We start from the raw sequence: 16,382 nt of genomic DNA on the forward strand, positions 1-16,382 counted from the left end.
TTTTATTTCAGCTCATGAAACATGGGACCAACACTTTACATGTTGCGTCTATATTTTTGTTCACTGTAATTATTTTCTATTCTATTGGCCTACCTCACTTAATTTAAAGCATGGCGTCATGTGATTTATCTTCCAATTCAAATGCTATTCATTGCGGGAAGAGCATTTAGAACATTGATAAATTACCTGTAATTCTTGGAATGATCAAATGGCTATGCTGCTGCCATAGAATTAGGGATTAGGATACTAATTAAACTAGTAGTTTAATGGGATCTCTATGGCTGCTACCCTGCCTTACCTAGCATAGTCATAATGTGTTTATTTACGTAGAGTTACTTACTATTATATCATATCCAAAATAATTCAATGGATTTCTTAGTCTTCTTTCTTCATTTACATTTACATTTTAGTAATTTAGCAGACGCTCTTATCCAGAGTGACTTACAGTTAGTGAGTGCATCCATTTTTTCTTCTTCCTCTGTTATCTCCACTGGTAGCCATATACACATCATTCTTGTGTTGCATTACCTTATATATTGTCACTTTAATAATGTTTACATACTGCTTTACTCATCTCATATGTATATACTGTATTCTATTCTACTGTATTTTAGTCAATGCCACTCCGACATTGCTCGTCCTAATATTTATATATTTCTTAATTCCATTATTTTACTTTTAGATTTGTGTGTATTGTTGTGAATTGTTAGATACTACTGAACTGTTGGAGCTAGGAACACAAGCATTTTGCTACACCTGCAATAACATCTGCTAAATATGTGTATGTGACCAATAACATTTGATTTGATTTATAGGACTTGCAGTTACTAAAACGAGAAACAGGAAAAAGTATTTGCACACTTCCATTCAGATTTTTGTGACTGAGCTAGGTCAGTCGACCTCCATCAGAGCCTCTGATGAAGGTCGGCTGACAGAAAGCTCAGCCACAATTAAAGAAAATCGCATCTGACTAGAAGTGTGCAGATACTTTTTCCGGTTTCTCCAGTTTTGCCCTTTGCCTCCAGCACCTTCTTCACTAATCAGCTCTGGGTGTGCTGTAGATTCTGCCTATCATATTACAAGAGAAGAATGTTCCGTGAAAAAAAATGGTATACAGGAAATCCAAATAAATGGGATAATGATTTTATTCATGTCAAGAAATACATTTCTTCACAGTCACCTCCCATGAACTACTGAAGCACAGACCGATACGTCTAAAGTGTTGAGGAATATTAATGGTTGAATTAAAATATAACAATATGCTTTATAATACAAAATACCCTGCATTTCACTGTCAAGTTTAATCAAATTATATACTACAGCTTTTGAAACATTACACTGTACTTTGATGAATGACCTAATGCCACTAGAGGGCAAGTTTTAGTCAATAACATTTCATTTTGAGATTCAGCCTATTGCTACAGCATTTTGATAGATCAAAATATATTTTCAGCCTCTTTGTTATGGAACTATACACACAATAAATGTATTGTGTCTGAAATGGTATTCCTTGGCTTAATGTTTTTGAATAGCTCAATATATTTTAATAAACAAACTGATTTGTGATTAATATGTGTCATATTCATAATCAATCAATCAATCAATACATAAACAAATAAACACATAAATAACATTTTTAGATGTTTCATCAGGTTAAAAATAAGCAGTTTCCTACATCTAATGCAAAACCATGTAATGTGTCTAAATATTGTGTTTAATCTAGGAGTTAAAAAGCAGTATTTCCTGGAGACATTTTCCAGATATGCTCAAGCTGTCGAATCTTGGTTGAGATATTTTGGTACAGGGGAGATATTTGGATGAGCATAGTCCAACAACTAAGTGCATTGTATTTTGAGTAAATATTCCATCTTAAATAAGTTCACTTGTACTGTATGGCATGGTTTAAAAAACAGTCAAAAAACAGTCCACAAAATATAGTGCAAACTCATGCAATAACTGGCCATTGTGTGCAACCTTACATTGCTATATTCTAGAAATCTATTTTTAATAGAACATAAATAAATAACGTGTTTGTGGTAATTAACCACCATAATAGACAGTAGATAGCACTAAATGTTGCATTGTGTTTGAAGGAAAACGCTTGGTGTCATTACCACTTAACTGTCCATGCAGTGAATCTCAATAAAGGTTAAACTCTGCATGACTTCATCATGATCTAGGTCTGGTAATGAACAAGTCAAAGAACATGAGGGTAGTACTAATTTATCCTGCATAGGTTTACTATAATGCAAATTTTTCGATTATAAAATGTGAGAAAATAAATATATATGGAACAAGTTAGCAAACAAATAAATAAACATACATTCAAATGCTGTTTTTTTCTTCATGTGCAGGCTAACAGTAACAAATGCACAATAAATGCAATGCCAGACAAGAATGGCTGGCATTGCATTTATTTCCTTACTGTATGTTCATGGGCTGTTAAAGGTAGACTCAGTGAAATTACGTTGCCACGAGCTGCACTGCAGATATGAGCGAGATGCAAGACTTCGCTCTCATACAGTCACACACAGTATCTGCGCATGTGCACGATTTTGTTTCACGCTGTTCACAGTGTGGTAGCCAGGGCACCAAAGCAGCGGAGAAGTTCAGCCTCGCGCTTCAACGCTCTTAGTTGTTATGGAAATTGACCCACTATGCCGTTTACTTTCTGCATCTACGTCATATCGCTGAGTCTACCTTTAAAGCTATGAAATGTGGTCAGTTTTGGTAGGAGTAACCATCTAAAGAAGAAAGAACAACAGGATATGACCTCAAGTAGAATAAACATTTTTGTTGTCAGCTTTACACCTGTATATTTCAAAGTGAAAGGAGAGAAGGGGTACTTGACTAAATACTCAGAGCACAGGAAAAACATGCAGGTAGACATGCAAGAAATCCTAAGCAGTGATTTGGAATTAGTAAGCAGCAGTGAACAGGTCTTGACCTAAGTGCTCTGGCAGAAATGTAGTATGGTTTCGTTTCATATTTAGTTAAATATAATCTAGAAAGTGAATTATATAAACAATAAAATATATTACATGCTTGATGTTACAGTGTACTTCTGTGGAGGTGTGTTTGGCCATGGACACTTCAAACCTGGCCCACTCGGCATATTTCTTTATGTAACATAACTGCGTTACAATAGGATCATTATTCAACAGGACAACTAAGTGTGCTTGAGCTAGAGATCTGCAGTCTAAAAATACCTTATCTTTCACAATGACATCTTACTCTTAAATCTTAAGATTGAGCAGTAACTAAGATTACATACAGTACAGTACATAAACGTCTTTAAATGTCTCTTTTACATCTACGCACTTTGACCTTTATTACCACATGTATGTCTTTGAGGTGTCTATCTGAGAGTTCTGGGGATCCACTGGACCCTCTTTCTCCTTCTCAGTCTCATTCTCCCACAGGTTGATCAGGGGAGGGTAGAGCTCGTTCAGGGGGATGGAGGTGGCATGCTGCACGTATTTCTTCAGGGAGTGGTGGCAGGATTTCTGCTTCATACGCCGGCCCATGTAGAACACCAGCAGGGCCATGATGCAGATGGCAAACATGGAGCCCATGACAGCTGCAAGGGCCACATTGGTGGGCTGGGCCACCATCTCCACAGCAAAACTGGCCTCCTTGGTGGTGACGTTGATGCAGGAGTGTTGCGTCTGCTGTTCTGTGGCTGACATGGTCAGACACACTCTGTATTCTGTTGAGGGCAACAGGTGAGTCAGGTTGTATTCTTGCACATCAACCGGAACCTTCGCTGTATAGCTGATCTGAGGGTTGTCAATCTTCATGGTGGCGCTGGCCCACTTGGGCTGAGACGCCTCATAGCTGTGGAAGTGAGGAGGGTAGAGTCTCCACTCCAGAACCACTGACTGGGAGTGGATGATCTTAGCCAGGACCACCAGGGACCCTGTGGTGTTTACTGTGTGCCCCCCTACATTCAGCCTGCCACCGTGCCAGTCTCCTTTCTCCACATACACTGACACACTACGCGTGTCCGCCCCCTCTGTGTTCCACGCCACGCACGTGTACAGACCAGAATCAGCCGGCTCCACCTGGAGGATCTCCAGAGACCCCTGTTCCTGCAGTCTGTGTTTCTTTGTGCTCCTGCCGTCTACCATGACTGCAGAGACAGCCTCAGAGGTCACCTTGTCTCCTGTTGGCGTCACCCAGTAGAACTGAGGTGCAGGGTCAGCAACAGCCCAACAGTCTAGAGTCAGGGGTTGTCCAGCAGTGACATTGAGCAGAGGGGGGAACGTGTGCATGGAGATGTGAGGGAGGCAGGTGTTGCTGACAACATTCCAGCTGGTGGTGACCACTTCCTGGAGGGCGTGGCCAACCAGATGGGGAGGGGAGGCACAGAGGGTGATCTGGGACTCCAGCAGCTTGAGGGTGGACTGGTTCCCCAGGACTGGGCCCCAGTTAGAGAGGCAGTCACACCTGAGGGGGTTACTGTGGAGGCTCACTTCATCCAGGCTGGGGAAAGAGGATAAAACCTCATGTGACAAGAGGCTGATGTCGTTGTTGTGGACTAATAGAGTGCGCAGGCCGCCCATGTCAATGAAAGCAGCACGATCAATATAAGCTAAATGGGGGTTGTTATACATTTCCAGTTTTGCCATCTCTGGGAGGTTGGAGAACGCCCCCCTCTCAATGGCAACCAGTCCCTCCATGTTGTTCAGACTCAGCTCCTCCAGATGGGGGAAATCATGGAAGTCTCCCTCCTGAACACGGCCAATGGGATTCTTGTTAAGGTCTAAGAACTTGAGATTTGGTAGGACCCGGAGGGCATCTTTGGGGACTGCTGTCAGCTTGTTGTCAAAGAAGGACAGACTCTCCAGGTATTCCAACCCCTGGAAGGCTCCCGAGGGGACCTCCCTGAGGCCCATGCCAGCCAGCACCAGACTGTGCAGCTTTGACAAGGGGTGGAAGTTCATATCCTGTAACCCCAGGATGGGGTTCTCCCCTATCATGAGGATCTCCAGGTTAGGGAGAGACTCAAACCAGTGGCTGTCTATGGCCACCAGCTTGTTGGAGTTGAGATGGAGCCTCAGGAGGTTTCTGAGACCAGAGAAGGCTTTAGGCCCAATGGAGGAGATTTGGTTGTGGTTGATGTAAAGCTCTTCCAAACTGTCAAGATCCTTCAGACATAAATCTTGTAGTTCTTTCACTTGGTTTTCCTCAAGGTAGAGAGTGACAAGCTGGGTCAGGTTGTGCAGTCCAATGTCTTGGATCTGTGTGAAGTGGTTTTGGGAGAGGTCCAGCTCTGTGAGGTTGACTAGACTCTGGAGCTCCACAGACACAGAGGATATGTTGTTACTCTGGAGGAGAAGCACCTGAGTGTCACCTGAAATATTCCACGGGACCCCACTAAGATGGAGCTCATTGCAGTCCACCGTCTTGGCCTGATGGTATACTGATTGAGGCGTGTACCATGGACGCGTTTCACAGACACACTGCGCTGGGCAGAGAGAACCAGCTTCTGAACTTTGACATGAGATCACCATCAGAAAGACAGTCATCAGCCGAGCACAGATCCCAGATCCTCCCATGTTGCAGTAGAACGAGGTAACCCTGTTAACCCTGGGGCAGGTTAAACTGTGACTTCTTCTGCTACGACGATGGAGTTTTGGTCTAGTGCTGCAAGAAAAAATTATAAAACATAATGTAAAAAATATTGCATGACAATAATGCATTTCACATGGTAAATATGTTCAACAATCATTCATTTGTAAGTTATAATTTATTTAAGGTAAAGATACATCTATCAGGTATTTGTTTATTTTTTACACCACACCTGCAAATAAATCATAAAAACAATACAATTTAATGAGGCAGCCCACTTCAACAGGTGATGAATAGTTATCTCTCTTTAACAGTCATGTTAATTGTAGAACACGTTGTGGAAAACAAGGTCTCCTTAAAACTGTGATGTAGTGTTACTCCAGGGGGCCACAACAATAAGGAATAAAAGCCTATGTGAAGACTGGGGCAGTATGAATGATTCAGAGCTCTTGTTACCACGGTAAATCACCCTGACCCAGCAGGAAAAAATATTGTCAAACCAAAGGCATTAAGGTGTCCATCAGCCTATGGAGCCCATGGTAAATTCAACTGAACCTCCACATGGCACAGCAGACATTGGGCTGTTTTCTTTTGTGTGACACGAAATCTATCTTCTAACCCTGAGGAAACTAAATGTATAAATCAATACTGTAGCTGTGCATATCCTTTTTGAATATAGATTTTTTTAAATAATGTAATATGTTTGTGACGATCATTTACATGTTACAATACATCTTGGATCAGTTTATGTGTGGCGTTGAGACGTGTGCCTCCATGTCTCTCTCCACTAACAAAGTTTCTGTGGGTTGTGTGGCAGGCAGGTGGCAGGTAATAGGTGTTGTTACACAATGAATCAGTGGGTTGAAGAACATTTACTGCTCAGGAAGCTAAATAATCTTGTTCCCTGCTGCCTCCGCGCTGGTCAGAAACAACACCAACATGAAAGGGAAAACTGAAACTTGACAAAAGTGAAATGTGGAAAACTGGCACCTAATTCTATGTTCCAGACTTTCATTCCACTGCTTGTTTTCAATACCTCAGTATCGTACTAATGGAACTGAAGCCTCCCTAGCATACCTGCCATATTAAAGTTAATATTGCTATCCAATAAAGTTTATTTGAAAACTACCACTCAGTGTCAATAGGGGAATGTCAACACACACCGATTTCTCCAACCATTAGAATGACTCTGTTTACCAATGACCTCACTGTAAAGAGGCTTTTAAGTTTGGCAGAGTGCCATTGTACAGCCTTAAGATGACAAGCATCAGGCTCCAGTGATGCAATGTCAGGAAATTGCTTCTTCTCCGCTCAACCATCTTGATGTTTCTTCTCCGCTCAACCATCTTGATGTTTCTTCTCCGCTCAACCATCTTGATGTTTCTTCTCCGCTCAACCATCTTGATGTTTCTTCTCCGCTCAACCATCTTGATGTTTCTTCTCCGCTCAACCATCTTGATGTTTCTTCTCCGCTCAACCATCTTGATGTTTCTTCTCCGCTCAACCATCTTGATGTTTCTTCTCCACTCAACCATCTTGATGTTTCTTCTCCGCTCAACCATCTTGATGTTTCTTCTCTGCTCAACCATCTTGATGTTTCTTCTCCGCTCAAACATCTTGATGTTTCTTCTCCGCTCAACCATCTTGATGTTTCTTCTCCGCTCAAACATCTTGATGTTTCTTCTCCGCTCAACCATCTTGATGTTTCTTCTCCGCTCAACCATCTTGATGTTTCTTCTCTGCTCAACCATCTTGATGTTTCTTCTCTGCTCAACCATCTTGATGTTTTAAGAGATAAATAGTTCTAAAATGTGAGTGATGCACAGGTAGACTTGGGTATTTTTGTATTTAGGTCAGACGCCTTTCCTCAAATGTAACTTATTCATCAGCACAAAACATTAGTATCTTATTCAACCCCAGTAACATGTGGACTACCGTAGCCTACATCCAATGTATTAACTATGCTTATTAAAATTATAGCTGTCAAGAGGTTGATTGTCAACCCACTCCAAATCTGTCGTGTTTCTCCACAAACCTCCATAGACACAGATCTTATGCTGTCAGTGGCTTACACCAAAGAGACAGCAAACCCACAGTCTCATTCAATTATTCACTAAAGTACAGTGTGGGGAGGAAAAGAAGTGGGTAACAAATGAAATCAACGTCCTCAAAAAAACACAGTGTGAGTATTCCATGGAGCTCCCAAGACATATTCTCTTGCTCAGCCTTTGGAAACGTTCGCATGACAAAGCCTTGTTTGAAATCTTCTGAACAAGACGGTACATTGACACACTAGAGTTACACCAATAGCACCAGAATGAAAAGACACGAAAATGAAAACAAGATGGGAATAATTACCCGGCTCCTTTCAAGCGCTGCACACAAATTGACTCCCTTGAGAGTTGCATCAGAGAGAGCTAAGCCGCAGAGGGGCAGAGCTGAGCACGGTTAGTGGCTTTAAAATATATCTGATGGAGGAGGCTACAGTGGAGGCAAACTCCAGTCCTAATGTTACATTGGGAGATGTTTCAGAGTGGTATCCACTGAGCTGGCTGCGCTCAGCGATGGGCTGGGGCCCCTGTCTGGCTGGGAAGTGTGACAGTCTCCACCACGCCTGTCTGATCACATTAGAGAATAGGGGGCACACTTAGGACGTAACCCCCACAGGGCCTCTGGGCAGCAGGAAACGGGGCCACCTTGCCTGATACCATGGCAACCTGACAGGAAGTAGCAAAGGGACCAACCCTTGGGCTGCTCTTAATGGCTGGTGCTCCGGGGCTGTTCCTTATCTCTACAACCTCAATGGGCTCTAACGGTGGAACACTGGAACGTGCAAATGGAGGACAGGATAGACACATAGGTGAAAGATCAGTGGGTGTAACTAAAATATAAAAATGTAGGTATATACAAAATAGTGTTGGTGAGAATGCTTATACAGCAGGATGTACTGTAGGAGGGATGGATTAATCAGTTGAGTGAACACAACAACCAGACTTAAATCTCTATCTGGATCATAGGGCACATTCAGCAGTCAGTACTCTGACACCAGCATCACAGCACATTTTCCTTCACTTCCATTTTGATATCACTACCCAGGCAGACATACCTCGCCCCATTATCAACCCCTCTAGCCAACACTATGTGACCATGTTTAAAGAATCCAACTACAATGGATCCTTTGTCAACAGGATGCTCGGTCCCCATCATTCTCCAATCCTTTGTCACTCAGACATTACTTCTGCCTCCTCTCCTGACCGTGAGTGATGTGTCTGTCCAATCCAGACAGTGTATTAATAAATTGTCAAAAGGTCTAGTGTTATTTTTAGGCTGTCAACTGTGATCCTAGACCTAAGGGCATCAGATGCTTGCCGCTGTCTCGTTTTGATTGACGCGGGACTTTTAAATGACAACCTCACAAAACAACAACAGATTAACCACTAATCACTATGTATTACCTCTCAATCCAACCTTTTGCTTCACAGGTGTAATTTCATATTTTGACTGAACCGGTTTCATTGCCTGTTTAAACAAAGCACTGGTAACCATGTAAGCTAATGTAATAGGAAGACAACAACACCCTATTGTTAATCAATAACAGTCCTCCTCATGAATAGACAACTTGCACCAGACCTAACATTATGCATTTTACGGAATGCAGGGAACTAAGGTCTGTTATTGTTTTTCTGAATGCTACAATGAACAACCTTGTTTAGGTACTCTCATGTTGAAATGAGGGATAATAACTAAGTATCTGAAAAGCCCTTCCTGGCATTAGAAACACAACCCTCAGACAGATGTTAGACTCCACGCTTCCCCTTAATACAAAGTTGAGCCACTCAAGGCCATGACCAGGCAGGGTGCTTTGCATGGCTCACATTTTAATTTAAGAGAGATTACCGCGGCAGATGTTCACACTGCTATTGTGAAGTTGAGCTACTACTTCATTACTTTCAGGCAGGGGAGAGTTGTTTTGTTCGTTAAATCAACCCAACATACACTAGCTTTGCTTTCACATGACAGTTATTGGTTAAACAGCCTGTGCTTTATGAAAGATCAATCGCAAAAAAATACAGTATACAAATAAACATAATATTGCTGTTGCCCACCACTAAATCACTTCAAAATGTAAAATGGCTGTGGCAGTGCCAAGAAATGTGTGACAATGTATCTTACAGTATTGGTCATCTACCTTGCAATTCAGAAGCCGTATGTATGATGATTTTACAACCAGGGCCAGTTCTAATTATACCCTCTCTTGTGATCTCTTCTTCTAAAACATGTTCTTTCCCCTAATCCTGAATGTTATACAACATCTCTGCACATTTGCAAATGTATTGAAGATGATAAAAAATGTATGTCTGCTTTATGAATTATTGATAGGGCTGCAGGCATGTCTCTAATTTCCAGCCTTGCCTTTTTGCATTGAGCAAAAAGGAAACAACGTTGTTTCAACCAGTGTGTGCCCAGTGGGATGTCTCATTTCATGATAATGAAATTAATTGCACAGGTTTTTATAATAATTTCATCATAATTTTATTTCAGCTCAGCCAGACTGAATCAACACTGGAAAAATAAATATGTTAATTTCTGCAATGCTTTCTGTGAAAATGACTTTGGCACTATGTAATTCAAAGCAGCGTGAAAATTATATCTGCCCCTTTTAATATCTAACACATGGTCATTGCAGTTGGTGTTTGGAACACGTGCACATGCCAAAGGAAATGCAGAAAATGAGTCTCTGAAAAGAACCACTGGTGTAAGCAGTTTTCCAAAATGCTTGAAATTCTAATTCTTAACCGTTTCTTGCACTCTTCATGCAAATGCACAGTAACGAATGGATCTTCAAGGGATAACTTTTATTTAAGTATTAAGATTATGAACAATCAAAGAACTGTAACATCTTTAAAATATGACTTCATGCCATCCAGGACCTCTATACCAGGCGGTGTCAGAGGAAGGCCCTAAAAATTGTCAAAGACTCCAGCCACCCTAGTCATAGACTGTTCTCTCTGCTACCGCACGGCAAGCGGTACCGGAGCACCAAGTCTAGGTCCAAGAGGCTTCTAAACAGCTTCTATCCCCAAGCCATAAGACTCCCGAACATCTAATCAAATGCACCCCCCCCCCCCCCCCCCCTACGCTGCTGCTACTCTCTGTTTATTATCTATGCATAGTCACTTTAATAACTCTACCTACATGTACATATTACCTTAATTACCTCGACTAACCAGTGCCCCCGCACCTTGACTCGGTACCGGTACCCCCTGTATATAGCCTCGCTATTGTTATTTTTACTGCTGCTCTTTAATTATTTGTTACTTTTATTTCGTATTATTTTATATTGTATTTTTGGTGTGATATTTTTGGTATTCTTTCTTAAAACTGCATTGTTGGTTAAGGGCTAGTAAGTAAGCATTTCACTGTAAGGTCTACACCTGTTGTATTCGGCGCATGTGACAAATACAATTTGATTTGATTTGATTTATTCATTATTCAAATTCACTCTCTTTTTTATCCAAATGTATACATTTAATCACTTAAAGATGCACTCCAGGATCTTAAACACAACAAATTCGTAACATATAGTACAAATTGAATTCGTAACATACGTAGTACACAATTTGATGATGTAGTACACAAAAAACGGGGACCACTTTTGGCTCGTGAACACCACTTTCAAAACTATTGGCTGAAATGATTACAAAGTTTGAGAGTGCATTTTTAACACATTTTTAGAACATTTCAACTTCCACAGATGCATATCATTGCACTCCATTATTTCCTGAGATACCGGAAACAATGTGATAAGTATCCACTTTTTTATCCACTATTTTCCAGAGCACTTCAAGTACAGGTAGTTGTATTTCAGCATAGAAGTAACATAATGAATATGATATCATCAATTCATGCTATAGGCTTTATGCAAACAAGACTCGTAATACCATACTGTATAGGCCTATACCAGTATGCAGTCTACGATTTTAGTCTGATCCATTTTATCTGCTGCATTGACCTCTCTCACTCTCTTTCTCCCTCTCTCTCTCACTCTTTCTCCCTCCCTCTCTCCCTGTGTATGTCTGATGCGTTGTCTTCTGTGAGAGTGTGAATCTGCTAAGACAGAGCTAGTCGTTTTTTAAAATTTAATGTAACCTTTATTTAACTAGGCAAGTCAGTTAAGAACAAATTCTTATTTACAATGACGGCCTACACCGGCCAAACCCGGACGACGCTGTGCCAATTGTGCGCCGCCCTATGGGACTCGCAATCGAACCAGGGGGTCTGTAGTGACGCCTCAAGCACTGAGATGCAGTGCCTTAGACCACTGCGCCACTCGGGAGCCCATCAGTGATACACATCAATAGACATATTACTCTGGCTAGATAGAAGGAAAAAGCATCACTCAGGGGAGAAAAGGCTTGCTCAAGGACATGCCTTGGAGCGCTTTCATGTTCATTTGTTCTGGGACATAAAAGCTACCAACGCACTCTCGTCCCACAGTGCGGAGTCGACTGTTAATGATTCAGTCTGTGAAGTTAATTTATTATCTCCTCAAAGTGATGCACAGAGCTGCTTCACTGTGTTTCACTGTATTATGTAAAGCTACAGCAACCAACCAACCAACCAACCAACCTGGCCCCACTCCTGTTGCAATTAATGTCAGTCTGGGTAAGTACATGAAGAGGCGTCAAGCCCATTGAAACTGAGGGGGCATGTTTCTCCTGAATTTCATCCACTTGAAGGATGAAAATACATATACAGGTAACTGCCAAAATAAAGGAAACACTTGAGTAAATGAAGGATGCAAAGTATATTGAAAGCAGGTGCTTCCATACACAGGTGTGGTTTCTGATGTAATTAAGCAATTAACATACCATCATGCTTAGGGTCATGTATAAAAAGTTCTCAACCCAATTGAACACTTACTGTATGGGAGATTCTGTAGCGGCGCCTGAGACAGCGTTTTCCACCACCATCATCAAAACACCACATGATGGAATTTCTCATGGAAGAATGGTGTCGCATCCCACCAATAGAGTTCCAGACACTTGTAGAATCTATGCCAAGGTGCATTGAAGCTGTTCTGGCTCGTGGAGGCCCAACGCCCTGTTAAGACACTTTATGTTGGGGTTTCCTGTATTTTGGCAGTTACTTATATATGAGAGTGAATAACGTATTCAACTGTATTTCCAGCACAATGCCTGTAAGTACATGCATGGGTCTCTCACAGCATGGGATTCATTAGATATACTGTATGGGCCTAATTGCAAGATATCAAAGAGCAGTTGATTGCCCTTTCAGTATGTTCATCTCAGAGAAGACAGCATGAGCTGCATTAAAGATCTGATGGCATCTGTTCTCTTTGCAGCCCTAACATTGAAAAGTGATGATAATGATGATGATGAATTACGTTTTTGTAAGATCCTTTATAATGTTCAATGCACATTCTCTGGGTCCAATATGTCTCTGAGCAAGGGTAAGTTCATCAGTGACTTTTAACTTCAGACCAAGTTTCCAAAAACTGAGGGATGGGGATGGGCTTCAATTTGGAAGTTTGTAAAGTATTTTTTTTGCCAGGGCCAGATTACCAAACAGGCACTTGGGGCACATGCCCTGGGCCCCCCTACCTCCGGAGGGCCCCCAACCCCCCAAAAAATTGGAGGTCGGGGGGCGCCCAGATAGCATATAATAGCAAAATGTGTAGAATTGCAGGAAATTAGCTTTAAAACTGCAACAATTTCTCTCAGCCTCATGGCAAAAAAGTTTAGAATTGCAGGATATTAGCTATAAAACAACACATTTCTTTCTCTGCCCCATGTCAATTTTTTTGTAGAATTGCAGGAAATTAGCTTTAAAATTGCAGTAAGTAATGCAGTAAGTTAGCTGACCCCCCCAAACCCCCCCCCCCCCCCCCCCAAAAAAAAAAAAATACGGTAGTCCGGCCCTGTTTTTAGCAGATCCTATATTTTTGGAGAACAATTTAGGTGGGGGACATTCAAGAAGTCAAGAAGCAGTAAAACTAATTGTGTTGCAAAAGGAGGTCAAGAGCATGAATTCTTCAAAATAACCATCCTTTCCTTTGGGGAATAGCTCCCCCAGTTGAAGCTATAAGCTGTCAAATAAATAAATAAATTGGTCATTTAGCAGACGCTCTTATCCAGAGAAATAAGATACAATTAGAGACTTAATGAGCCATAGGTAGAGGCCCTCTGGACAATATATGTACAGGTGATGGATATTGCATGATAAAGTTGAAGTCTGAGAACACATCTTGCCTTTTGAAATAAAATAATATTTACATATCATGATACTGTATATCACTTGCAGCTGCCATATTGCCATATTCTCGTCAGTTTAACCTTACCGGAGGCTACTTATTTATGAGATAAAGTAAGTGGGGTACCTAGTCAGTTGCACAACTGAATGCATTCATTTGAAATGTGTCTTCTGCAGTCGTTTTATTTATCTAGCCAGGTAGTTGTTGTTTATTATTTTGGGCACCTGCATAATCCAGAAAATGTACAACATCATATAAGATGCTGAGCTTGATCTATAAACCTGCAAAGAAAATACATACATTCCATTATGAGAATATGTTTAGGCTACTTTGTGTTGTCTTATAAACATGCATCCAAAGATTATGAATATGGATGATGGTTGATAATCTTAATAAAAAGCATTTCCAAGGTTAAAGGCTGACTGTGAGGCAACATTATTGGTGAACTTGAGTATCACTGTAACCTAAACCACACAGTCACAGACAGAGAGGGATGTGATGGATACATAGGCTACTCAGACAAAATGTGATATTATAATCAAATAAAGCATTTAGAAACTTTTTCTAAAATGCCACACTGAGGAGAGGAACAGAGTAGGATAGTCTACTGTAGCCTGCTGTAGGCCTGCTGTAACTGGATAACGCCCTTACCTCTGTACCAAATGCAGGCGGCTTCCAATTGAACGATCTCTTCTACTCCTTCGTTACAAAATCTCGCTGTCACCTTGAAAATTAAATTACCAATATCGACATCTTCGGTCGTAATAACCTTGCAGATGTTCCCTTTTAACCGTTCTCTCTATCTCCCAGCTCGCATTAAAATAGAATAACCGACTTCTGTAAAATCATAACATCAGTGCATTATAACCTGGCCCTACGTTTCTCACTGTATTTGAAGCACTATGCGCGCTCCACAGAATACGTCTCTAAAGTCCGCCCGTTTTACTGTCATTAGCCAATAGAATTATTGGGCCACGAGTATCCTCCAATCACACGGAGGAGGCTATCGTGCTTTCTCTCAAACAATGATGTAATGCTCCAGTTTTCATCTTGCCCTGATGTTTACTGATGCGCCAGAAAGAATGAGACAGAATTGTAAATCATGTTATGATTCGGTCATCGGTTAGGTCATTCACTTTCTGTAAACGAGAAAGAATAGTTTCAGGTGAGGTCATGTTTTCCAGTATAAAGGTAATGTGGCAAACATGATACAGAGACACAATGTAATTTATTATGCACACAAACACAGTGTATTTTTTATGGCAGCATAGTTATTGGTGGATTATGATATTGTTATTATTTATTGTGTACTTTCCTTACCTTGCATTATTGTAACTAATTATGGATGTTTAAATGATATATCATAGAATGAAATATGACTAGTAGTTTTGCTTTCTCACCATACTCCCCTCTTTACACAGTCTACATAGCAACCGCTAATCCTTTGTTGACATAATAGCAGTGGTTCTTTAAAGGACGAACATGCACTGTCAAAGCGACCCAATTGTTGCATTTCAGTCTGTTTTTCCTCCACTAAGCCACTAAATGACAACCTGCATGTCAGTGTGTGTAGCTGTGGTATCTGTCCAATCCCTTCATAACTGGTGATGCAGATCTCCAACTCACAGGCAAGAGAGATACCATGGACAGGCATTCTCCCAGGGGCTGCTATTTGTCTGTACAAAAACATGGCGTTTTTATCTTTATTTTTGATCATGTATGTTATGGAACATTTTTATTAGAACTACTTACCTACCTGCGTAAATGTGTGCTATTGCTTACTTAGGTATTGTATGTTGAACATAGGGCTATGTATTGTCATGCATTTAGGTTCTATGTGCTTCATACATCATGCAATAGTCTAAACTATTTATGTATTCACAATCTCTGTATTTGAATGTTCCAAAGCAATTCAATTACTATCTGAGGTCAGTAAGTGATATGAAAACTAGACGATAGCAAAGTGGATTGAGAAGAATCCAAAAGGATTAGATATGACATGAAATTAGATATTTGATTTCCAACCCTATTACTCCCAAAGCCCATTTAATATCCCAGACACTTTTAACCTTTATTTAAACCAGGAAGTACCATTGAGGTTAAGGATCCAAAGACTGCATTTACAGGAGACTGTTTGTCATATACATATGGCTGTTTGTCTTAAAGAAATGTGTGTGTATATATATATATATATATATATATATAATTAAATAATCATGGAGATGACTGAACATATCAAATGTATGATAAGGTCATATGTTCAAAATGTATATTTCTATCTCAGGTTGATATATCTTTGTTGGATTACCATGATGAAATTACAGACCAGTCTCTCTGAAAGTCTCTCAACCTCAGTGTAAACAGTCTTTACAGCAAATAAGTTGTTTGTGTTTATAGTGCTCCTTCACACACTCTGGTTAATGTGTGAGACCTCCGACCTGTGTGTCTGTCTTTCAGCTCCCCAGCGCTGAATGAAAAACAATCACACCTCTTGAAATCCGGGATTAAGTTGGATTAGGAACGCAAATATTAA

At 40.7% G+C, this 16,382-nt stretch overlaps 1 protein-coding gene across 1 annotated transcript; it reads right to left on the reverse strand.

The window, feature by feature from the left end:
* Positions 1-1,128: 1,128 nt before the first annotated feature.
* On the reverse strand, positions 1,129-14,607 carry LOC311150249 (leucine-rich repeat neuronal protein 1). Its single transcript, XM_084187627.1, has 2 exons — positions 14,501-14,607; positions 1,129-5,649 (listed from the first exon to the last, which is right to left on the reverse strand). The coding sequence occupies exon 2, from the start codon at positions 5,559-5,561 to the stop codon at positions 3,333-3,335; it is 2,229 nt and encodes a 742-aa protein (XP_084043753.1). The 5' UTR covers positions 5,562-5,649; positions 14,501-14,607; the 3' UTR covers positions 1,129-3,332.
* Between the last annotated feature and the right edge of the window lie 1,775 nt (positions 14,608-16,382).

This window comes from Coregonus lavaretus (assembly GCF_964263955.1).
Source record: "Coregonus lavaretus genome assembly, chromosome: 22".
Taxonomy (NCBI): domain Eukaryota; kingdom Metazoa; phylum Chordata; class Actinopteri; order Salmoniformes; family Salmonidae; genus Coregonus; species Coregonus lavaretus.

What these genes read in the sequence shown, in the direction of transcription:
- LOC311150249 (XM_084187627.1), bottom strand. Translation starts at nt 5,561, where the DNA reads ATGGGAGGATCTGGGATCTGTGCTCGGCTGATGACTGTCTTTCTGATG.